Source organism: Sminthopsis crassicaudata, chromosome 1, assembly GCF_048593235.1.
Source record: "Sminthopsis crassicaudata isolate SCR6 chromosome 1, ASM4859323v1, whole genome shotgun sequence".
Lineage (NCBI taxonomy): Eukaryota > Metazoa > Chordata > Mammalia > Dasyuromorphia > Dasyuridae > Sminthopsis > Sminthopsis crassicaudata.
Window position 1 is genome coordinate 84,641,740 of NC_133617.1, and position 18,803 is coordinate 84,660,542.

The 18,803-nt window shown below is 36.1% G+C and overlaps 1 protein-coding gene across 11 annotated transcripts in view; it reads left to right on the forward strand.

Annotated features, from left to right (window-relative positions):
- The window catches only part of PTK2 (protein tyrosine kinase 2), a 380,904-nt gene that overhangs the window by 80,222 nt on the left and 281,879 nt on the right, over positions 1-18,803 (forward strand). For 2 of the 11 annotated variants that reach the window (XM_074264684.1, XM_074264688.1), the window contains exon 4: positions 15,794-16,236. The exons of the other annotated variants lie outside the window; for them this stretch is intronic. In XM_074264684.1, the coding sequence (XP_074120785.1) occupies positions 16,137-16,236 (100 nt within the window). In that variant the 5' untranslated portion in view covers positions 15,794-16,136. The remainder of the gene's footprint in view (positions 1-15,793; positions 16,237-18,803) is intronic. 11 annotated transcript variants of the gene reach the window in all.

The window sequence follows — 18,803 nt, forward strand, 5'->3', positions numbered from 1 at the left end:
CTCACATGAAGGGATCTATTTTCCTCTTCAAAATTAGATCCCCAGCAGCCACCAGAAAGTGGCAGAAGAACATATAGATTCGACATAGATCTTTTTGTCTTTCCTGAAAAAGATGTTCTTGCCTCAGTCATTCCTGGTTTTTTCTCCCCATGCATTGGAGAACCTGTTATCGCCCTCAAAATTGGTGACACTTACCATGATTGCTTTATGGAAGCAGGCTCTCTCAGCTCAGTTTTAATGAAGAAGTCCACTCCTAATTGTAGTTCTGTTGCTTCTCAAAAGATTGCTGGAATTGAAGGTTAACCCTAATTATCATTCTCTCTTGTTAGGATTACTAAGTGAGAACTTACAAGGTGAGAATTCAGGTTTTCTGGACAATTACAAGGTGAGAACTCAGGTTGACTTGATAGAGGGGGCAAGCTCATTGGCTGGGGTGGTTCTTCCCAGAAGCCCTTATATTATCCCACGCCCATTCTCTGGGAGAATAAAAGAGAGGACTCTCAGAGAAAGAAGAAGACTCTCTGCATTACATCAGGCCTGACGGGGCTCTCTGCAGGAAGGGAAGTCACTTCTAAGGACAAGAGTTAACAGCAACTGCCTGGAGACAACGGTTCACTACAGGAAGAAGAATCTGTCTTAAAGATTTGAGTAGACACAGCAGATCTCTTCCCAGAGAGCGATCCGGCAGCTTCTAGAGACGACAGCTCGCTACAATTGGCGTCCACACGTGGGGCAAGGACTTTTGCTTATCCTGACAAGAGGAGCTAGACCAGACCTTCGCAATTTGGCGCCCGAACAGGGACAGACACGGTCCTGATTCCAGTGGAAAAGCCTCCCATCCAGATCTCAGTCTCTCTGACCCAGAACCGTGAGTAACAAGGAAACTTTGTTAAAGATTAAGTGAGCGTGCTAATAGATAAATAAGGAACTTAACTTGTTAAGGGCTAAACCAGCAATCTCTTATAGTGAAATGGGGCAAACACCTTCTGTTCAAGGAAAATGTTTAGAGAGCATCATCAAGGTTATGAAAAGCCAAGGATTGATTATAATTTTAGAGGAGATTACTGAACTTTTAAGAACTGTGAAGGTCATATGTCCTTCTTTTTCTCTGGAAGAAGAATTGGATCCAGATGAGTGGAAATTAGTAGGACAGCAATTAGGTGAACAGTACAATTACCTTTGTGACATTTTACCCTTTGGTTCCAGACCAAACTCAGTTTCCAAAGATACAATTCATACCTACAATTTAATCCAAATGGCTTTAAAAAATGTTATTCTAAAGGAAGAGATGAAGGAGCAAAATGGGGAGGTGTCAACTAAACTAGGTGAAAAGGATGAATCAGATAACAATGACGTTAAGTACAATTCTGAGCAACAGCAACAGGAGCACCTCCCATCTCCTCCCTCAATTAACCCTTCATGGGTGGAGCAAGAAGGAGGAGAGGAAGAGGCAGAAACACAAACAGAATTGCCTGTGAAGCAGCCTAAGCCTATGACAAGATTAGAAAAAGCATTGGTTAAAGCTAAGAGAGAAGGACAGGATATAAGTGATTTTATACATGCATATCCTGTGATTGAAAATATTGATTCTGTAGGTCATAAAATGAGAAGATATGCACCTTTAGATTTGAATACAATTAAGGATTTGAAAAAAGGTTGTACCCTTTATGGGGCTACATCAGCTTATGTCAAAATGTTACTAGATGGTTTGTCTTATGAAGTCCTAACCCCGAATGATTGGAAATCCATAGCAAGGACATGTCTGGAACCTGGAGAAAATTTATTATGGCTTGCGGAATTTCATGAATTATGTAAAATTCAAGTCAGATGCAATTTGGAAATAGGAGTTAACACACAATTCACTTTTGAGCACTTGGCTGGTGAAGGTCGGTATGGAGAGAATTCAGAACAGACTGATTATACCATGACAATATATGAGCAAATTGCTAAGGCTGCAATAAAAGCTTGGGGTGTCCTTCCTGGACAGAAAGATCGTGGAGAGGCTTTCACTAAAATACAGCAAGGTCCCAATGAACCTTTTGCAGATTTTGTGGGACGTTTGCAAACTGCTGTCAAAAGAACTATTGGAGAAAATTCAGCTACAGAAATAATGACCAGACATCTGGCTAAGGAAAATGCCAACGAGATTTGCAAAAGAATTATATGGGGATTAGACAAAGATGCTCCTTTAGAGGAGATCATAAGACGCTGTGCTACAGTGGGAACAAATGCTTTTTACACCCGGACAATGATGAATGTGGAAAGACAGGGTCCCTCTTGGCAAGGGACTTCTAGAGAAACTCGGCGATGTTTTCAATGTGGAAAAATTGGACATCTAAGAGCTCAGTGTAGGTATGGAGATACAGTGAGAAGACAGGGTGAGAGAAGACCTAAAACCCCATGTCCAAAATGCAACAGAGGACTCCATTGGGCATCAGAGTGTAAACTAATTCAGGGAAATAGGATGAGGGGCCCAGATCCAGGGCCCCAGGCAAAAAAGACTTGGGGCATGATGGCAGCTGATGTTACACCTAAAGAGCCTTTAGAAGGTCAGGACTCTGATTTAATCAACCAGCAGAAAAGCAATCACATGGCAGAAAGGGATTACCCAATCAGCGAGCCAAAAGGCAATCAGATAGCAAGAATGGATTACACTTGGGGAGAATACAGGCCTTTTAAACCAATAGGGGTGTGTCCAGTGCAAACAGCTCCAATGTAATTGCCAGATGATGAGAAGATATTCAGAAAGTGGTAAATAGAAGGTAATTAGATAGGTAAAATGCCTGGGAGAGAGGGTTTGCTTGTATTTCTTCAGCAGGAGAAGGAATCAGATGGGTGCCAACGAGTCATATTCGCCTTGTCCATCAGAGAGAGACAGAAAAAGAGAAAGATCTCAAAATAAAGGAGAAGATCTAAGAAACATCTGACACTGAAAAGAGCATGGATAATAAGAAGACTGTTAAAGAACTTTAAAAACCAGCAGGAATCATTGGACTTCCTCACACAAGATGAGACTAATGGACAATGGACTTATGGACATTTATAAATTTTCAATTTATGATTATGTTATATACTTCTAGCATGTGTTATGTTACTATGTTACTATGTGCTTATGTAATTTATGTAATTATCTGTAATACTTCCCATATTGATGGATTTATGTTTCAAGGTCATTTATGTAATTATCTGTAATACTTCCCATATTGATGGATTTATGTTTCAAGGTCATGACTGTCCTATGTTCTAAATCAAAAGAAAGGGGGAGATGTTAGGATTACTAAGTGAGAACTTACAAGGTGAGAATTCAGGTTTTCTGGACAATTACAAGGTGAGAACTCAGGTTGACTTGATAGAGGGGGCAAGCTCATTGGCTGGGGTGGTTCTTCCCAGAAGCCCTTATATTATCCCACGCCCATTCTCTGGGAGAATAAAAGAGAGGACTCTCAGAGAAAGAAGAAGACTCTCTGCATTACATCAGGCCTGACGGGGCTCTCTGCAGGAAGGGAAGTCACTTCTAAGGACAAGAGTTAACAGCAACTGCCTGGAGACAACGGTTCACTACAGGAAGAAGAATCTGTCTTAAAGATTTGAGTAGACACAGCAGATCTCTTCCCAGAGAGCGATCCGGCAGCTTCTAGAGACGACAGCTCGTTACACTCTCTCCCCAAACAGGGATTGTTGGTTCCCTTTCTGTAGAACATTCTTTTCTTTTTATTCCTGAAGTCCCTGTTACCTTGTTAGGGCATGAATTTTTTTGTATAAACTACAAGCTACTCTTTTAAGCTTTCCTGATCACTCTTTGTCTTTTACTTTCCCAGATGGCAGTTCTTCTTTGTTGTCTGCATTGATGGATGCATTTTCTAGATGACTCCAGTGAAAAAGTTCTCTCACTGTTTCTCATACCTGATATCCCAAATTCTCTATGAATTACTTCATCCTCTGATGGGGGATGGTTAAAATCTTTTGTCCCACTAAAAGAGGGCTCCCACCATCTGTGCTTCAAATACTGTCTGTCCAGAGAGGCTTTTAAAGGTATCACCTCTTATTGACTTTTGGAAATCAAAGTATTATTATTCCATGAAAGTTTCCTTGTGATACTCCTCTTTTTCCTGTTAAGGAACTTAAGCCAGGCTCTAATGGTAAAATCTGTTTATCTCTTTCTCTAAGACTTGTGCACAATTGGTGCTTATTTTATACTTAGAAACCTAGTAGTACCTAATCCAGTAACTATTGTTTCTTCAGTTTCTTGTGAGGCAACCTGTTTTACAGAGATAGATTTGTGCACAGCATTTTTTAGTAATCCTATTCACAGATGTTTATTACTTTTTCCTTTTACCTGGAAAAACACTCAGTGGACATGGATTAGACTGCCTCAAAGATATATGGAAAACCCATCTTACAGAGGTCTTATCTTCCATTAGCTTTAAGGCATTTATTTGGGTTCAATATGTTGATGATTTCCTGTTAGCGGCAGCACCCACTGTTGAAATCTATCAAGAAGACAGCACTCATCTTCTTCAACTCCATCAGAGGCCATAAATTCTTTAATCCCAAAGTCCAGGGATGATTCCCACAGATTGAGTATTTTGGATTTCATTCTTTTTACTGTCACTCAAACTGTTTTTCCTAAATGTGTGTAAGCTCTTTAGTTCACTCCTCAAACCAAGAAGCAGGGCCATGCTATCTTAAGACCATCTGGATACTGCTGTCTGTGGATTCCTTTATTTGGTGGAATTATTAAATCTTTTACTTCTTAAACCAGAGATCAAGTTACTGAACCTTTACAACTTGAGCCAGAAGATCTTGCTGATCTGAAGACCCTGTTGTATGCCCCTTCCTCCTGCATTGAGACTCTCAGATTACAGTAAGCCTTTCACTCTTTTTGTTCATGAGCAAAATAGGGTGGCGTCTGGCACCCTGACCCAACTTTTGGGCCCATTTTGAGCCTAATTGCCTGTTATTCAGCTCAGCTGGGTGATATAGCTGTTGGCATTCCTCTCTGAGTATAAGTTGTGACCTTTGAAGCTCTTTCAGTAGAGAAAGTTTGTGGTTTTGTTTTTGGTGCTCTCTTAATACTGCAGTGTCCCCATGAAGTTGAAGCTCTATTGCAGGGGTTCTCAAATTGAGGACATTTATGCGGCCCGAGGGGTTATGGCAAATGGGCTGAGGGATGGAGACAGAGTGTGAGGTTTTGTTTTTACTATAGTCTGGCCCTCCCACAGTCTGAGGGATAGTGAACTGGCCCCCTATTTAAAAAGTTTGAGGACCACTGCTCTACTGCTTTGCCATAGAACTCAGGCCTTTTCTGATCAGATATGCCAAATATGAAGTTACTTTGCTGATAAAGAAAATCTGCATCTCAACCTAATATTCCATCCTCACTGCTACATTGCTCCCTAATTTTGCAGTTTTCCTTGAACTAGTACAACTGTGCCTCAAAAGTGGATATGGCCGAATGACCCCGATATTCTCTCTCAGATACCTCCTTATTCAATTCTTATTTTGTTTTGTGTACTGATGGATCTTGTTGTTTCATGAGGGATGGTATTCCTCATACTGGTACTTGTGTGCTCTCTGACCATGACACCATCTGTGCGGTCTTGTTGCTATCCAACCTCAGTGTTCAAGCTCCAAATATGTCACCATGCTAAAGAAAAACCTTCACCTTCTACACTGATTCTAGGTGTGCATTTGGTTTCTCTCATGTTATTCAGATTCTTTGGCATCAAAGAGGTTTTTTGACCTCTGCTGGTAAAGTCTTTGCAGATCTTGATTTTATCTTTATTTTATTTATTTATTTTTTTTTTTTGGTCTGCTATTTGCCAAACAAAACTCAGCCATTGTTCATTTCTAGTGACTGCTTTTAGTGGTGATCCGTTAGCTTTCTACCCCTTCTGAACAATTTCACATCTATGCCTAACACTAACTATTTTTGAGTTTGCCTTCTTATTGTTTACCACCATATTTTTCCTAGACCAGAAATGTTTGCCCTTTTTCCATTTGTTGAAGGGGATATCAGGGGAATTACATTACACCTCTGGAAGTGAACCTTTTGTTATGTTCTGTGTGTGTGTGTGTTTTTTGTTTTTTTAACTTTATAACTTTTTTATTTCTGGGTGTACTTGGCCACTACAAAAAACAAAGCCTTTTACACATCTTGTATACATGTATTTTGGGGATTGGGTATGTTACTTCTTGTTTGTCGAGTCTTTCTTTTATTATTTGAATCAACATATACTCCAGAGAGTGGCAGAAAAATTTAAACAGATAGCTAAGTCAGTGAGTGATCTTTTGGCCCTAATCTGTAAATAATGAAATTTTTCTATTTAGAATGAAAATCCTGTGAGATAATACTAATAGTTAATAACAATTAATAAATTAATAAATAATTAATAATAATACTAATAGTTCATATAGGTTTGGGTTTTGATTTTATGTATAATTAAGAACATAAAGCTGATAAGCCACTATTTAAATGAAAATTACATGCTATAGTCTGAGGATGTTTACCCTTGAGTGACCTTGTGAAGGTGAAGGTTGTATCCTCTTGACCCAGCTTCCCATTAAGGTACTTCATTTCTAACCATGAATTTTCCCACTTATCTGAGCCTGGCTTTGAAACTGTGTATGGAACTCCCACAAACTTGGCTATTTACCTACAATCAAAATGAGCTTAGGGAGTTTTTTTCCTTGTTATAATCAGCTTGACAGCTTTGACACTAACCCTCCTTTTTTTCCATCAATAGAAAATTTCTGGGGGCAGCTAGGTGGCACAGGATTTTAGAGCACCAGCACTGAAATCAGGAGAACCTGAGTTCAAATGTGGTCTCAGACACTTAACACTTCTTGGCTGTGTGACCCTGGGCAAGTCACTTAATCCCAATTGCCTCAGGGGGATTAAAAAAAAGAAAATTTCTATGATTGGGCTATCAACTACAACCTTTCTAGATTTATAGATACATACTTATAGCATTATTTTCCTCTATAAGTGCAATTTAGATTCCATCTTAAAATATGTTAACATTTTCATCTTACTTGTATTGCAGACCAAAAAGAATTATAACTTTGAAAAACCCATTACTCCTAAAAGTAGCATGGAAAGTAGTTAGCCTGAGAGGAGGTGAATATTTTTGTCTATTATTTTCCTGTTATTGAGTTTTGCTTTTTGGGTCTGAATGATGGAGATAAATTCTAGATGTAATACTGCTTTTATTGTGATGTTTGACCTATCTATAACTGTTGCATGGTGGAGATACTTTATTGTTTTGTAGGTAGACAAAATAGAGATTATTATATGTACTTTAAAGAACTTTCAATGAACCCTTAAAACTTAAACTACCTGAGAAGGTCTGCTTTGCTGCTGACATTAAGCAATAATTAGAAAAAGGACTGTGGGGACTATCCATGAAATTGTAATATAAGCTTTTCTTCAACATCTGTAGGTGTCTGTTAAAATTGTCATCATATTTCTTTTTCTTTAACTTAATTTTTTATTTTTTAATAGAATCTTATTTTTCCATATACATGTATAGATTGTTTTCCACATTCATTTTTTAAATTAATTTTATAATTATAACATTTTTTTTGACAGTACATATGCATAGGTGATTTTTTTTTTTTTTAACAACATTATCCCTTGTACTCCCTTCTGTTCCGAATTTTTCCCCTCCTTCCCTCCACCCCCTCCCCTAGATGGCAGGCATTCCCATACATATTAAATATCTTATAGTATATCCTAGGTACAATATATATGTGCAGAACCGAATTTTGTTGTTATTGTTGTTGCAAAGGAAGAATTGTATTCGGAAGGTAAAAATAATCTGGGAAGAAAAACAAAAAAAAATGCTCACAGTTTACACTCATTTCCCAGAATTCCTTTTCTGGGTGTAGCTGATTCTGTCTATCATTAATCAATAGGAATTGGATTAGCTCTTCTCTATGTTGAAGATATCCACTTCCATCAGAATACATCCTCATACAGTATCATTGTTGAAGTTTATAATGATCTCCTAGTTCTGCTCGTTTCAGCATCAGTTGATGTAAGTCTCTCCAAGCCTCTCTGTATTCGTCCTGCTGGTCATTTCTTACAGAGCAATAGTATTCCATAACCTTCATATACCATAATTTACCCAACCATTCTCCAATTGATGGGCATCCATTCATTTTCCAGTTTCTAGACACTACAAAAAGGGCTGCCACAAACATTTTGGCACATACAAGTCCCTTTCCCTTCTTTAGTATTTCCTTGGAATATAAGCCCAGTAGTAGCACTGCTGGATCAAAGGGTATGCACATTTGGATAACTTTTTGGGCATAATTCCAGATTGCTCTCCAGAATGGTTGGATTCTTTCACAACTCCACCAACAATGCATCAGTGTCCTAGTTTTCCCACAGCCCCTCCAACATTCATCATTATTTGTTCCTGTCATCTTAGCCGATCTGTCAGGTGTGTAGTTCCACATTCATTTCTGTAAAATTTTGTGTTTGAAATTTTTCTCCCTCCCCAAGACAGCAAGCAATCTGAATTGTCATCATATTTCAAATGAATCAAAGAGCCATGGTTCCAGATCCCTCTTGTTGCCACATTATTTTGGATAGGCGACAAATAATGCTAAGGACACTCTTGGTATTAGTTGTCTTTTGTCTTTTGATTGTACTGATAGCAAGTATTAAAGAGTTACTTTGAGAAAGTGAATCAAGCTTCTTTTAATCAGCTATTTCTTGCTTTTGTAATTGTTGCTTTTGCCATATTAGGGTGAATTGCATGAATCCTTGATTATTAACATGGGTGATCCATTGAGGAAATGTCCTTAAAAGATCAAAGTGGGTAATTGTGGGATTGAAATTGATCATTAATATAGTTTGATGATTAGCACATGATGAACTGATTGAGTCTTAAGATTTCCACTCTATTTTATTGGGCTTGATAAATCTACTATGTATTTATTGGACTCCCTTTTTGAGTTCATCTGCCCACTTCACCCTTGTTGCTTGCCACTCACATCCTGGAAACTTCCTGACATCAGTGACAAAAGAAGAAAACAACTTGTAAGTGCCTTTTCCTGATTTCCCTGTTTCTCAGTGTTTTTCATCCACAAACTTTCCATACCCATTCCTAAATATTATAAACCACAAACCTCTTCTTGCCCCTTTTCCCACTCTACTACCCCCTGGAAACTGCTAGCCTTAGAATTTTGCAGGAGATATGAATCAATCTGGTGATAGACTGCCCACCATGGAACTTTCCAGACAATGTTAATTGGTCTACTTGGTAAAGAACTGATGTAAGTAGCACCCCAATCAGAAGGAAAATATATCTATAGTAAATGTTTAAATATTATAAAAGAATTGCTTTTCCTGTCAATTTTTCCCTTGGCTACTGAAGAGCATTGGATCCTTTTTATTGACAGTTGCTCACTTTGGCAATAAATTGAATACCTCAGTTTCTCTTTATTGCAGTTTTGTTTGTGACATTTTTAATGTAAATTGGCCTGGGAAATCCTACTGGGAGGTTTGTGGTTTATAGAGTAGTATTTAGAAAGAAGAAACTCTAAGCTAGAGAAAACAGCAAAGAATGGATATAAAAGTTTGTCACACAAAAAAGGGTACATCATAGCAATCTAGTCTTTGACAAACCCAAATACCAACATTAGGGATAAAAATTCATTATTTGGAAAAAACTGTTGGGAAAACTGGAAATTAGTATGGCAGAAATTAGATATGGAGCCATACTTAACACCATATACCAAGATAAGATCAAAATGGGTCCATGATTTAGGCATAAAGAATGAGATCATAAATAGATTAGAGGAACAGAGAATAATCTACCTCTCAGACCTGTGGAGGAGGAAGGAATTTATGACCAGAGGAGAATTAGAGATCATTATTGATCACAAAATAGAAGAGTTTGATTACATCAAACTAAAAAGTTTCTGTACAACCAATACTAATGCAAACAAGATTAGAAGGGAAGTAACAAATTGGGAAAATATTTTTACAGTTAAAGGTTCAGATAAAGGCCTCATTTCCAAAATATATAGAGAACTGACCCTAATTTATAAGAAATCAAACCATTCTCCAGTTGATAAATGGTCAAAGGATATGAACAGACAATTCTCAGATGATGAAATTGAAATTATGTCTACTCATATGAAAGAGTGTTCCAAATCACTACTGATCAGAGAAATGCACATTAAAACAACTCTGAGATACCGCTACACACCTGTCAGATTGGCTAAGATGACAGGAACAAATAATGATGAATGTTGGAGGGGATGTGGGAAAACTGGGACACTGATACATTGTTGGTGGAGTTGTGAAAGAATCCAGCCATTCTGGAGAGCAATCTGGAATTATGCCCAAAAAGTTATCAAACTGTGCATACCCTTTGACCCAGCATTACTGTTATTGGGATTATATCCCAAAGAAATACTAAAGAGTGGAAAGGGACCTGTATGTGCCAAAATGTTTGTGGCAGCCCTTTTCATAGTGGCTAGAAACTGGAAGATGAATGGATGTCCATCAATTGGAGAATGGTTGGGTAAATTATGGTATATGAAGGTTATGGAATATTATTGTTCTGTAAGAAATGACCAGCAGGAGGAATACAGAGAAGCTTGGAGAGACTTACATCAACTGATGCTGAGTGAAATGAACAGAACCAGAAGATCGCTGTACACTTCAATGCTGTATGAAGATGTATTCTGATGGAAGTGGAAATCTTCAACATAAAGAAGACCCAACTCACTTTCAGTTGATCAATGATGAACAGAAATAACTACACCCAGAGAAGGAACACTGGGAAGTGAATGTAAATTGTTAGCACTACTGTCTATCTACCCAGGTTACTTACACCTTTGGAATCTAATACTTAATGTGCAACAAGAAAATGGTATCTACACACATATATTGTATCTAGGTTATATTGTAACACATGTAAAATATACGGGATTGCCTGTCATCTAGGGAAGGGAGTAGAGGGAGGGAGGGGGTAATTTGGAAAAATGAATACAAGGGATAATGTTATAAAAAAAATTACTCATGCATATATAATGTCAAAAAAATTTATTTAAAAAAAAAAAAAAGTTTGTCACAGTCCTGGATGAACACCCTCTGAAGTACTGAAACTCAGAACTAAGTTTAGGCTGGTGAAAAAAGCTAAGAAAAATATTTTTATTTTAAAAATTTTATTTAGGTAAAGAGGAAGATTGAAAAAAAATTAGGACTGCTTTCTTGGGTAACTTTGAGAGATTAAGAAGAATGAGGACTGAGAAAACTGTCAATATTTATTCATCCTTTCTTTTATAATGTCATTTAGAAATTTGGAAAAAGTAAAATTCACTGGCCTTAAGGTTGTTTATTTTATTCTCTTCTATTTAAAAAAATAATTGGTATAATATTTGCCTCTCTCCATGCCTTAAATAGTTCTCCCCTTCTGGTTCACTTACAAGGGTGAAAGAATAATTCATTCTTTCAGTACTCTGGTGATGAATAGTTTTTCTGGGCCTAGTGAATTTAAGCTCATCAAGGACATTATTACTCTTGCTATTTTCCTATTTTTCTTGGATATCAGTGTCTACTTATCTATTAAAGTCTCCCTGTATTTGAATATTTATTATCCTTGACAGAGAAGATGAAACTGATAACAGTTCACTTATTGTCTTCTTTATTATGGCCATCTTATCCACTTTGACTTGTGGTCCTATCCTTTCTTTGATCTTTTTTTTCCTTCAAGATATAACTAATCAAGCCCCTCCCACATCTCTTTTGTTTTCCTTGGTTTCCTCATAAGTTTAAGCTTGATAAGCTATAATGCAACTAGTATTATACACATAGCACTTGTTTTTGTTTATTCTCTTGTATCAGCACTTTTATATATCTCCTCTACTTGTCTTGTTTAAAATCTAAGTTGTTTGTTCATTTCCTTTTGTTTTTTCAGGCAACTTCACCTTTTTCCTTCTCATCAAAATTATATCTTCAGAATTTCATTGTTTTGAGCTTCCTATTCCATTAGTCCATGAACTTCTATCTTCCTTTCATTGAACTACATAAAATTTGCTCTCCCCATAACATGGTATCAAACTATGCCTGCCTTTATTTTCCTTTATTATAGATGTTAGTACTCACTGATAATTTGTTCCCAAGATTCTCATCATTTAATTTTACACAACCATGTCTTTCTGATTGGTATGAACCAAGAATGTGGTAGTTGCTTCCTCAATTTTTTTGAAAGCTAAAATTAGTATTAAGGAAAGCTACTGAATTTTCAATTCAGGTTCAGCAGGATAGCCAGACCCTATGTCCTTTATGCAGTTTGAAAGCTGGCCTAAAGTTCAGGTGAGATGTAATATAAGTGAAACTATAAATGTTGTAAGCATCTATATATAGAAAGAGAGAAGAGGGTTGAGGACAGGCCTTTGGAAGATACCCACACTAAGGAGAAGGATGATTTGCCTTTTAAGGAGGGGATGTGTAGTCTTAAAAATTGGAAGAAATTCAAAAGATCTAAGTTTCTAAACTGGGATATTGAATGGATAGTAATGTCACTGACAGATACAAAATTTATAAATAAGAGTTGCCACCTATTTATTTCAGTGAAAGTATACAATCCTATTCTGTCCATTTCATGCAGACTCATAATGTTCTTCTCTTCCCTTGCATTCTGTTCCTCTCATCTTGGGTTTCAGCCAGCTGACTTCCGATATCATCTGGTATGCCTTTCCTTTTTTGGGGGGGAGGGGAGTTTTGAAGAGGTAACTTTGTGACATTGTTAATATTAGGAAAATAACATCAGTGCTGATACAACTGCCAAGGACATATTTCCTTTCCAACTTAAAAAGGAACCCAGGTGAATGTGAACTTAGTTTATGATACTGAGGAATACTAATGGTCAATTAATTTTGGCAGTACAAATAGATAGTACTTTCTCATTGTATTTAGTCTTTTTAATTTTCCTTTTTAAAATTTATTTTAAAAGAAAGCATAATAAGGGTTAATAAGTTTGTGTCACATGTAGATAGATATATTACTTGCTGGCTCCCTTGCTAGTAGCTTTTATTGAGCCCTACTTCCTCATCTATAAAATTGGAATAATAATATTTGATATTTGGAAATAATTTGATCAAGTTCAATGCTTTTCTGTATTGTGCATTTTCAATATTGGATTTACTTTATTTAGATTTTTTTTTTCAATTCTGAGTTGGAACTCTGAATATTTTGGACTACGAGGTGAAGGGAATAAGCATTTATTTAGCACCTATTATGTAACAAACTGTTCTAAGTGCTTTAGAAATTATTGTCTCATTTTAATTTTTATTACAATCCTGGGAGATGAGTGTTATTATTCTCATCATCATCATTTACAGTTGAGTGAATTAAGTAATTTCACTAGAATCACACACACAGGTAGTAAATGTTTGAAGTGGATTTGAATTCAGATCTTTACAAACAAAAATGCCTTGCCTCAGGGATAAGAAACCAGTATTACCATAAGCTTTTGCAGAGATTATATACATTTAATTTTAGCTTTTGTGCTGCTTAGTGAATTAATCAATAAACATTTATTAAATATTTACTTTGTAGACAAGAACTGGCCACCCACAACTCTCTTGAGTGTTGCCAGAACCAAATTAAAATAGAATTCAGAAATATTTAACAAAACAAATGAAAATACAACAAAACACAGATAATACATTTTGAAATTAACTTAGTATGGTGTCCCAGGGAACTTTAGTGGCCCCATTTCTGTCTGAGTTTGACACCACTAATGTAAATCTTTTTTGCTTTGGGGGCCTTTTAAAAATATTCTTTCAAGTTTTCTAGTTGCATATTCCTGAGAAGTAAAGATAAGACCAAAACCCAAACAAACAGATAATCCAAAGAAGCAAAGACCCAGCCAAGATTAAACACACTTTGTAGTAGTGGAACTGACTTAAGCAAGAATCCTCTTATATAGGGGGAAGAAAGTCTTAAGGCAGATGTGAGTTTCTAAAAACCCCACTATGGCTTATTTTGGACATTGTGTATATAGATAGTTGGGAGAGAACAAACCTGCCTTTCCAGTCATTTTGCTGCCTTTTTTGTTTTAAATGCCCTGGAGCTTTAGGACAGCTTCAGCAGGGAGCCCAATTGGCTGGTTCTCAGCCAACTGGGGCCAGCTCTGTGGGGCCCCTTAACTACAGGACCTAAATTACCTCCAAATTAGGTTGACTGTGGCCTGGTTTATCAGAACTCTACGCCCAGGTAACGGTTCAAATCGGATATCAGGCTGTTCTTATTGGGCTAATTCAGCTGTCCCATTCTGCATCATTGCTTTTAGTGCCTTAATTTTTTTTGACAGTGGGTAGGGTCATTTGTAGACCAGAACTTACTCCTCCCCCCTCCTATACTTACTAGTAAAAGAAGCCTGATAAAAGTCACTACTCTATTTGCCCATCTGCTTATTTCTTCTGCTTAATTTTTGGCCTGCTGTTTTTCTGTTACCACTCAACAGAACTGCTTGAGGTCAGAGGTCAGAGTTCAGATTGACAAATGGTGCTTTTTCCCTGGGCCATTAGAAGTCACTTGCAGCTCTGGCTGGTGATAGTTGCCTTGAAGGCACGGTATGCTAGCTAGGACAAAACCATGGTCAAGAGTGGCTAATTTTAAAATAAAGCAGATGTTAGGTAACATTGACCAACCTTGTGAGCATTCTCTGTTCTAGTAAGAATTTGTGTAAATGCTTTGTTTTCACTGTACTTTGCAAACATTAATTTATTCTTTTAATTTATTCTCATAAAATCTTCTTGATTAATATCAGTATTTTCTTTTAAGAGATCAAGTGATTAAGGTGTAAATAAAATGTAACTGTCTTTCTCCTTTTTCTTTTTGACAGTGCTTTTAAAGTGATACTTTGCTGCAGAGATATTACTGAAACAAGACTATGACTTGCTTACTGGCACCTTAGATAACTATATTCTAGAATACAAAAATTGTCCAGTTTGCAGGTTTATGCAAACAATTACATTGATATTCCTTCTGTTAGGCAAATTTTTAATATACAGAGTATGACTTTGTGTCACATAAATCTAAAAAATGAGGACACAAAGTTCCTAGTAATTTATTCTCTTACAACTGAAGTGGAATGTTTTTAGATAGTCACATTTTTAAAGATGACCTTTGTCTTCTCCCAGTTTGAATGGAAAAAAAGTAAGTTGTATTGTGTTAGGAGGGGAGCTAGCTGTGGTACTGATTGTGAAGATATTTTGGTGTTTTACTCTGTATATGACTTCATCCTTCAATCATATTATGTTTTAGGAAATTTAAAAAAAAAGTGCTTTGATTCCCTCATTACTCTCTAGGATGATTTAATAAGAATTTAGCTGCCATAGTTTTGTGGTTGTTGTTTTTTTTTTGTTAAACTGCATAATGAAGAAAGTGTCAATTTGACAAAATATTTAGTATCAGAAATCTTTAGCTTTTCTGTTTTATTTTTCCATTCATTGATCAGGGTGAATTATATTAACTTCTCTAATATTAAAAAGGTTTGGTAAAATGCTAGAGCAAGAATTTGAAAACAACAACAAAAATTGCTTAAAGAGCTATATACAAACCTGACCTGGGTCAAGCTTGATTTGCAGCTCAGTCAATTTTGGAATAGGCTGTCAGTTTTGTAAACAGGAGTCTGCTGGGTGAATTGAACAGAAGGGTGAGATTAGCATATTAATAAGGTGCTTTCTAATCTCCTTCTCTCTCTCCTCCCTCCCCTTTCTCCCTCCTTCCCCTTTCCCTCCCTCCCTTCCTGAATGAATCTAGGAATACAGACCCACTCGGTCACATTACTAGCTGGTTGCATTCTGTTCAGTAGCTCACTCTGGCAAGGATGGTCTATGTTTCAAATTGCGGACGCATGAGAAGATTCTGTAATTGAAAAGCATTCTTCCTGCTGCTGGAAAATGTTACAGAAGTGATACCTACCAAATTTCGATGCAAACTATCCAAAACGGGAACAAATGTAGGGGAAACTTAGCCTTGCTTGTGGATTGAATGCATTCAAGTGATTAGCTTTCCAGCCCCCCTACAGGAGCAAATACTATTGGAGCACTGAATTGGGACTTTGTATGCTGAATCCTGGCTTGATCTCTATACAATTGTGTGTATGTTGTTGGAACTGGCTGGCCAACCGGCCCTGAAATCAGCAGGTGCTATCTATATGGAGAAAAGCGGCTGTAGCCCATTTCCAATATGCTGGGCTAAAGGTATAAATAATTTTAAAATCTATTGTTTTTTTAATTGTTTTTCATTATATTTTGGCATAGAAAGAGCTATTAAGGTTTTTCTTTTCATGAAATTAATCTCCAAAAGGAGGAAAATGAAAATTAGGAAAGAATTTTCAATTATAATCATAATAAACTAGCTATTCTTTCTTGGTTGCTAAAATGTTTAAATGAGTAAACATTTATTCTTTTATCATTGTATTTACTTTCTTTTTAACTTTGTTATATATCATTTTTATAAGTATGATCCTGCTAATTTTCCATTTTGTGTATGTGGAAGTTTTCAAGAAAAAGAAGTGGCTATTTTAACTAAAATAGGATGAAAACTTCTCTTCCTAATTATTTTTTCTTTTGGTTTTAAAGTTGGTTTTTTTTTTTTAAATGACCAATAATTCAGACATATAATACTTTGCAGTCATCAGGATGGCAAAATGGATTTATGTTTATTGAGTCAGGAATACAGTATTACTCTAGTACTTTGCTAAATTTTTTCACTTCATTTAAAGTTTTAATTTTAAGAAAAAAAATAACAGCTTCCTAAGTTTGTACCAGACAACATTTGGAGGATATTTGTTTAAAATATTATGTGGGAAATTCCATGCCCTGTAAATAAGAAGTAAACTCCAAAGGATAGGAAAAATAACTGCTTTATTTTATCGGGGGGGGGGGGGAAGCCTTATCAGAGATAGTCCTTTATGGAGAATTTAGATAAAATATTTATCATAAACATGCATTATTTTAAACATATATAAATACTTAATGTCAAGCCAGTTCTATCTCAAATTGAATTTTTAAAAGGTAGTGCACTAGCCTTGTTGCAGTATTGCAAGAAGAGAGATAGCTTTTTCTTATACTAAAAGCTAAGTAAAAATCAATTTCTTAACTAGAGTTTTACTATTAGCATCTAACTATTAATTTTTCTTCTGATACTTCTAATTTAGCCATTAGTCATTTTTATCCATTTAGATCCTGAAATTTGTCTGACTTTTAAACGTTTAAAATACTTTTGATTTTGGAGTTAATGATAAATATGAAGCGGTATCCAATATGTAAATTTAAAAATTACATTAGGTTCATGGTTGGACAGAAAAAGAAAAGAACCAGCAATTTGGGTAACTTTTTTTTATTATTTGAAAATCTTCATATGGTTTTTAAAAAATGCTTTACATCATCATTTACTGTGGTTCAACAAGACTAGTAGAGGGCAGGGATGCCACATGTCAAAATTGCACTTTGGTAGGCCTTTTATTTGCATAATTCCTGCCCATTGTTTGAGAACACCCCGTTTAGTTTTTGTGGCAGAGGCTAAATTCTCAATCCACATATCAGGCAGGCCCAGAATTTGAACCAGTTTAACCAAATGTAAGGATTTCTTTTTTTTTTTTTTTTTTTTATTCCTGAAGCTGCTGGAAAATAGTACCAAACTTTTAGAGTGGGATAGAATGAGCCTTTCTGTTTACTCAGAATCAGAAAATTCTGATTTGAGTCTGACCTTGTTAGCTTTTGAAGACAGGAAAATTTTTTTTAGAATGGAAAGTATTTTGAAAAAGTAGACTCTTAAGATACCAGAAGTTTGAGATTGTTCTTAGGGTTCAGGGTATTTGGCAAGCTTGCTTTCAATTGTAGAGCTGACTGTCTCTTGTATAGCTACTGGGGCTTTTGGATTGGCCACTGAAGGTAACTGATAATGCAAGGCTTCTGTTAACCCCACCCCTTTCTTGGAGGTTAATCACTCTGCCTCCTTAGTGATCACATAACATATACAGTTCTAGTAAACTTCCTCTTGCCCTTCTCATTTTACTGCTTTGCACCAAGACAACAGGACATAAATAAATCTGTCTGTGTGCTGGTTTGATTCCTGCCTGTGTAGTATGGACAAAGGATTTTCCAAATGTAACTTTTAGGTAAAGCGAAACTAAAAGATTGTAGATCTCTGTGTAGTTCGGTAGAAGCTGTTCCATAGTCCTCAAATGTTACCATTCACAAACTGTTAATCACATTTACCCCTTAGAAAATTAACAACACTCTATTTGACTTAAAATACTTATCAGGGGAATGAACAATTCATATGGCAAAACATCAGCTGATATCTTTCTCATCTTTAAAATCATGTCAATCTAGTATTTGACTAGTTATCCTTAAATCTTGTCTTCATCATTATTTATGGAATTAATTTTTTGTGAATAAGTTTTTCATTCTCATGCCCTGCAGACTACCTTTCTAGTATTGAATCTGGTAAAATGCAGCCTTCTGTACCCATAGAAGTAGAAAATCGAGGTGAGGAATTACTATAGAAAATAATATATGTATTTTTTGTATTTTTTTTCTTTTTTATTGAAGTTCTTTATTTTCAAAACATATGCAAGGATAATTTTTCAACATTGACTCTTGCAAAACCTTGTGTTTCAATTTTTCCCCTTTCCCCCCCCCCCCCACATTCCCCTAGGTAGCAAGTAATCCAATATAAGTTAAACATGGCAAAAATATATGTATTTTCACTATTTAATACTGTATAAACTATAACACTATTTCTGGCATGTTAGAAGGTA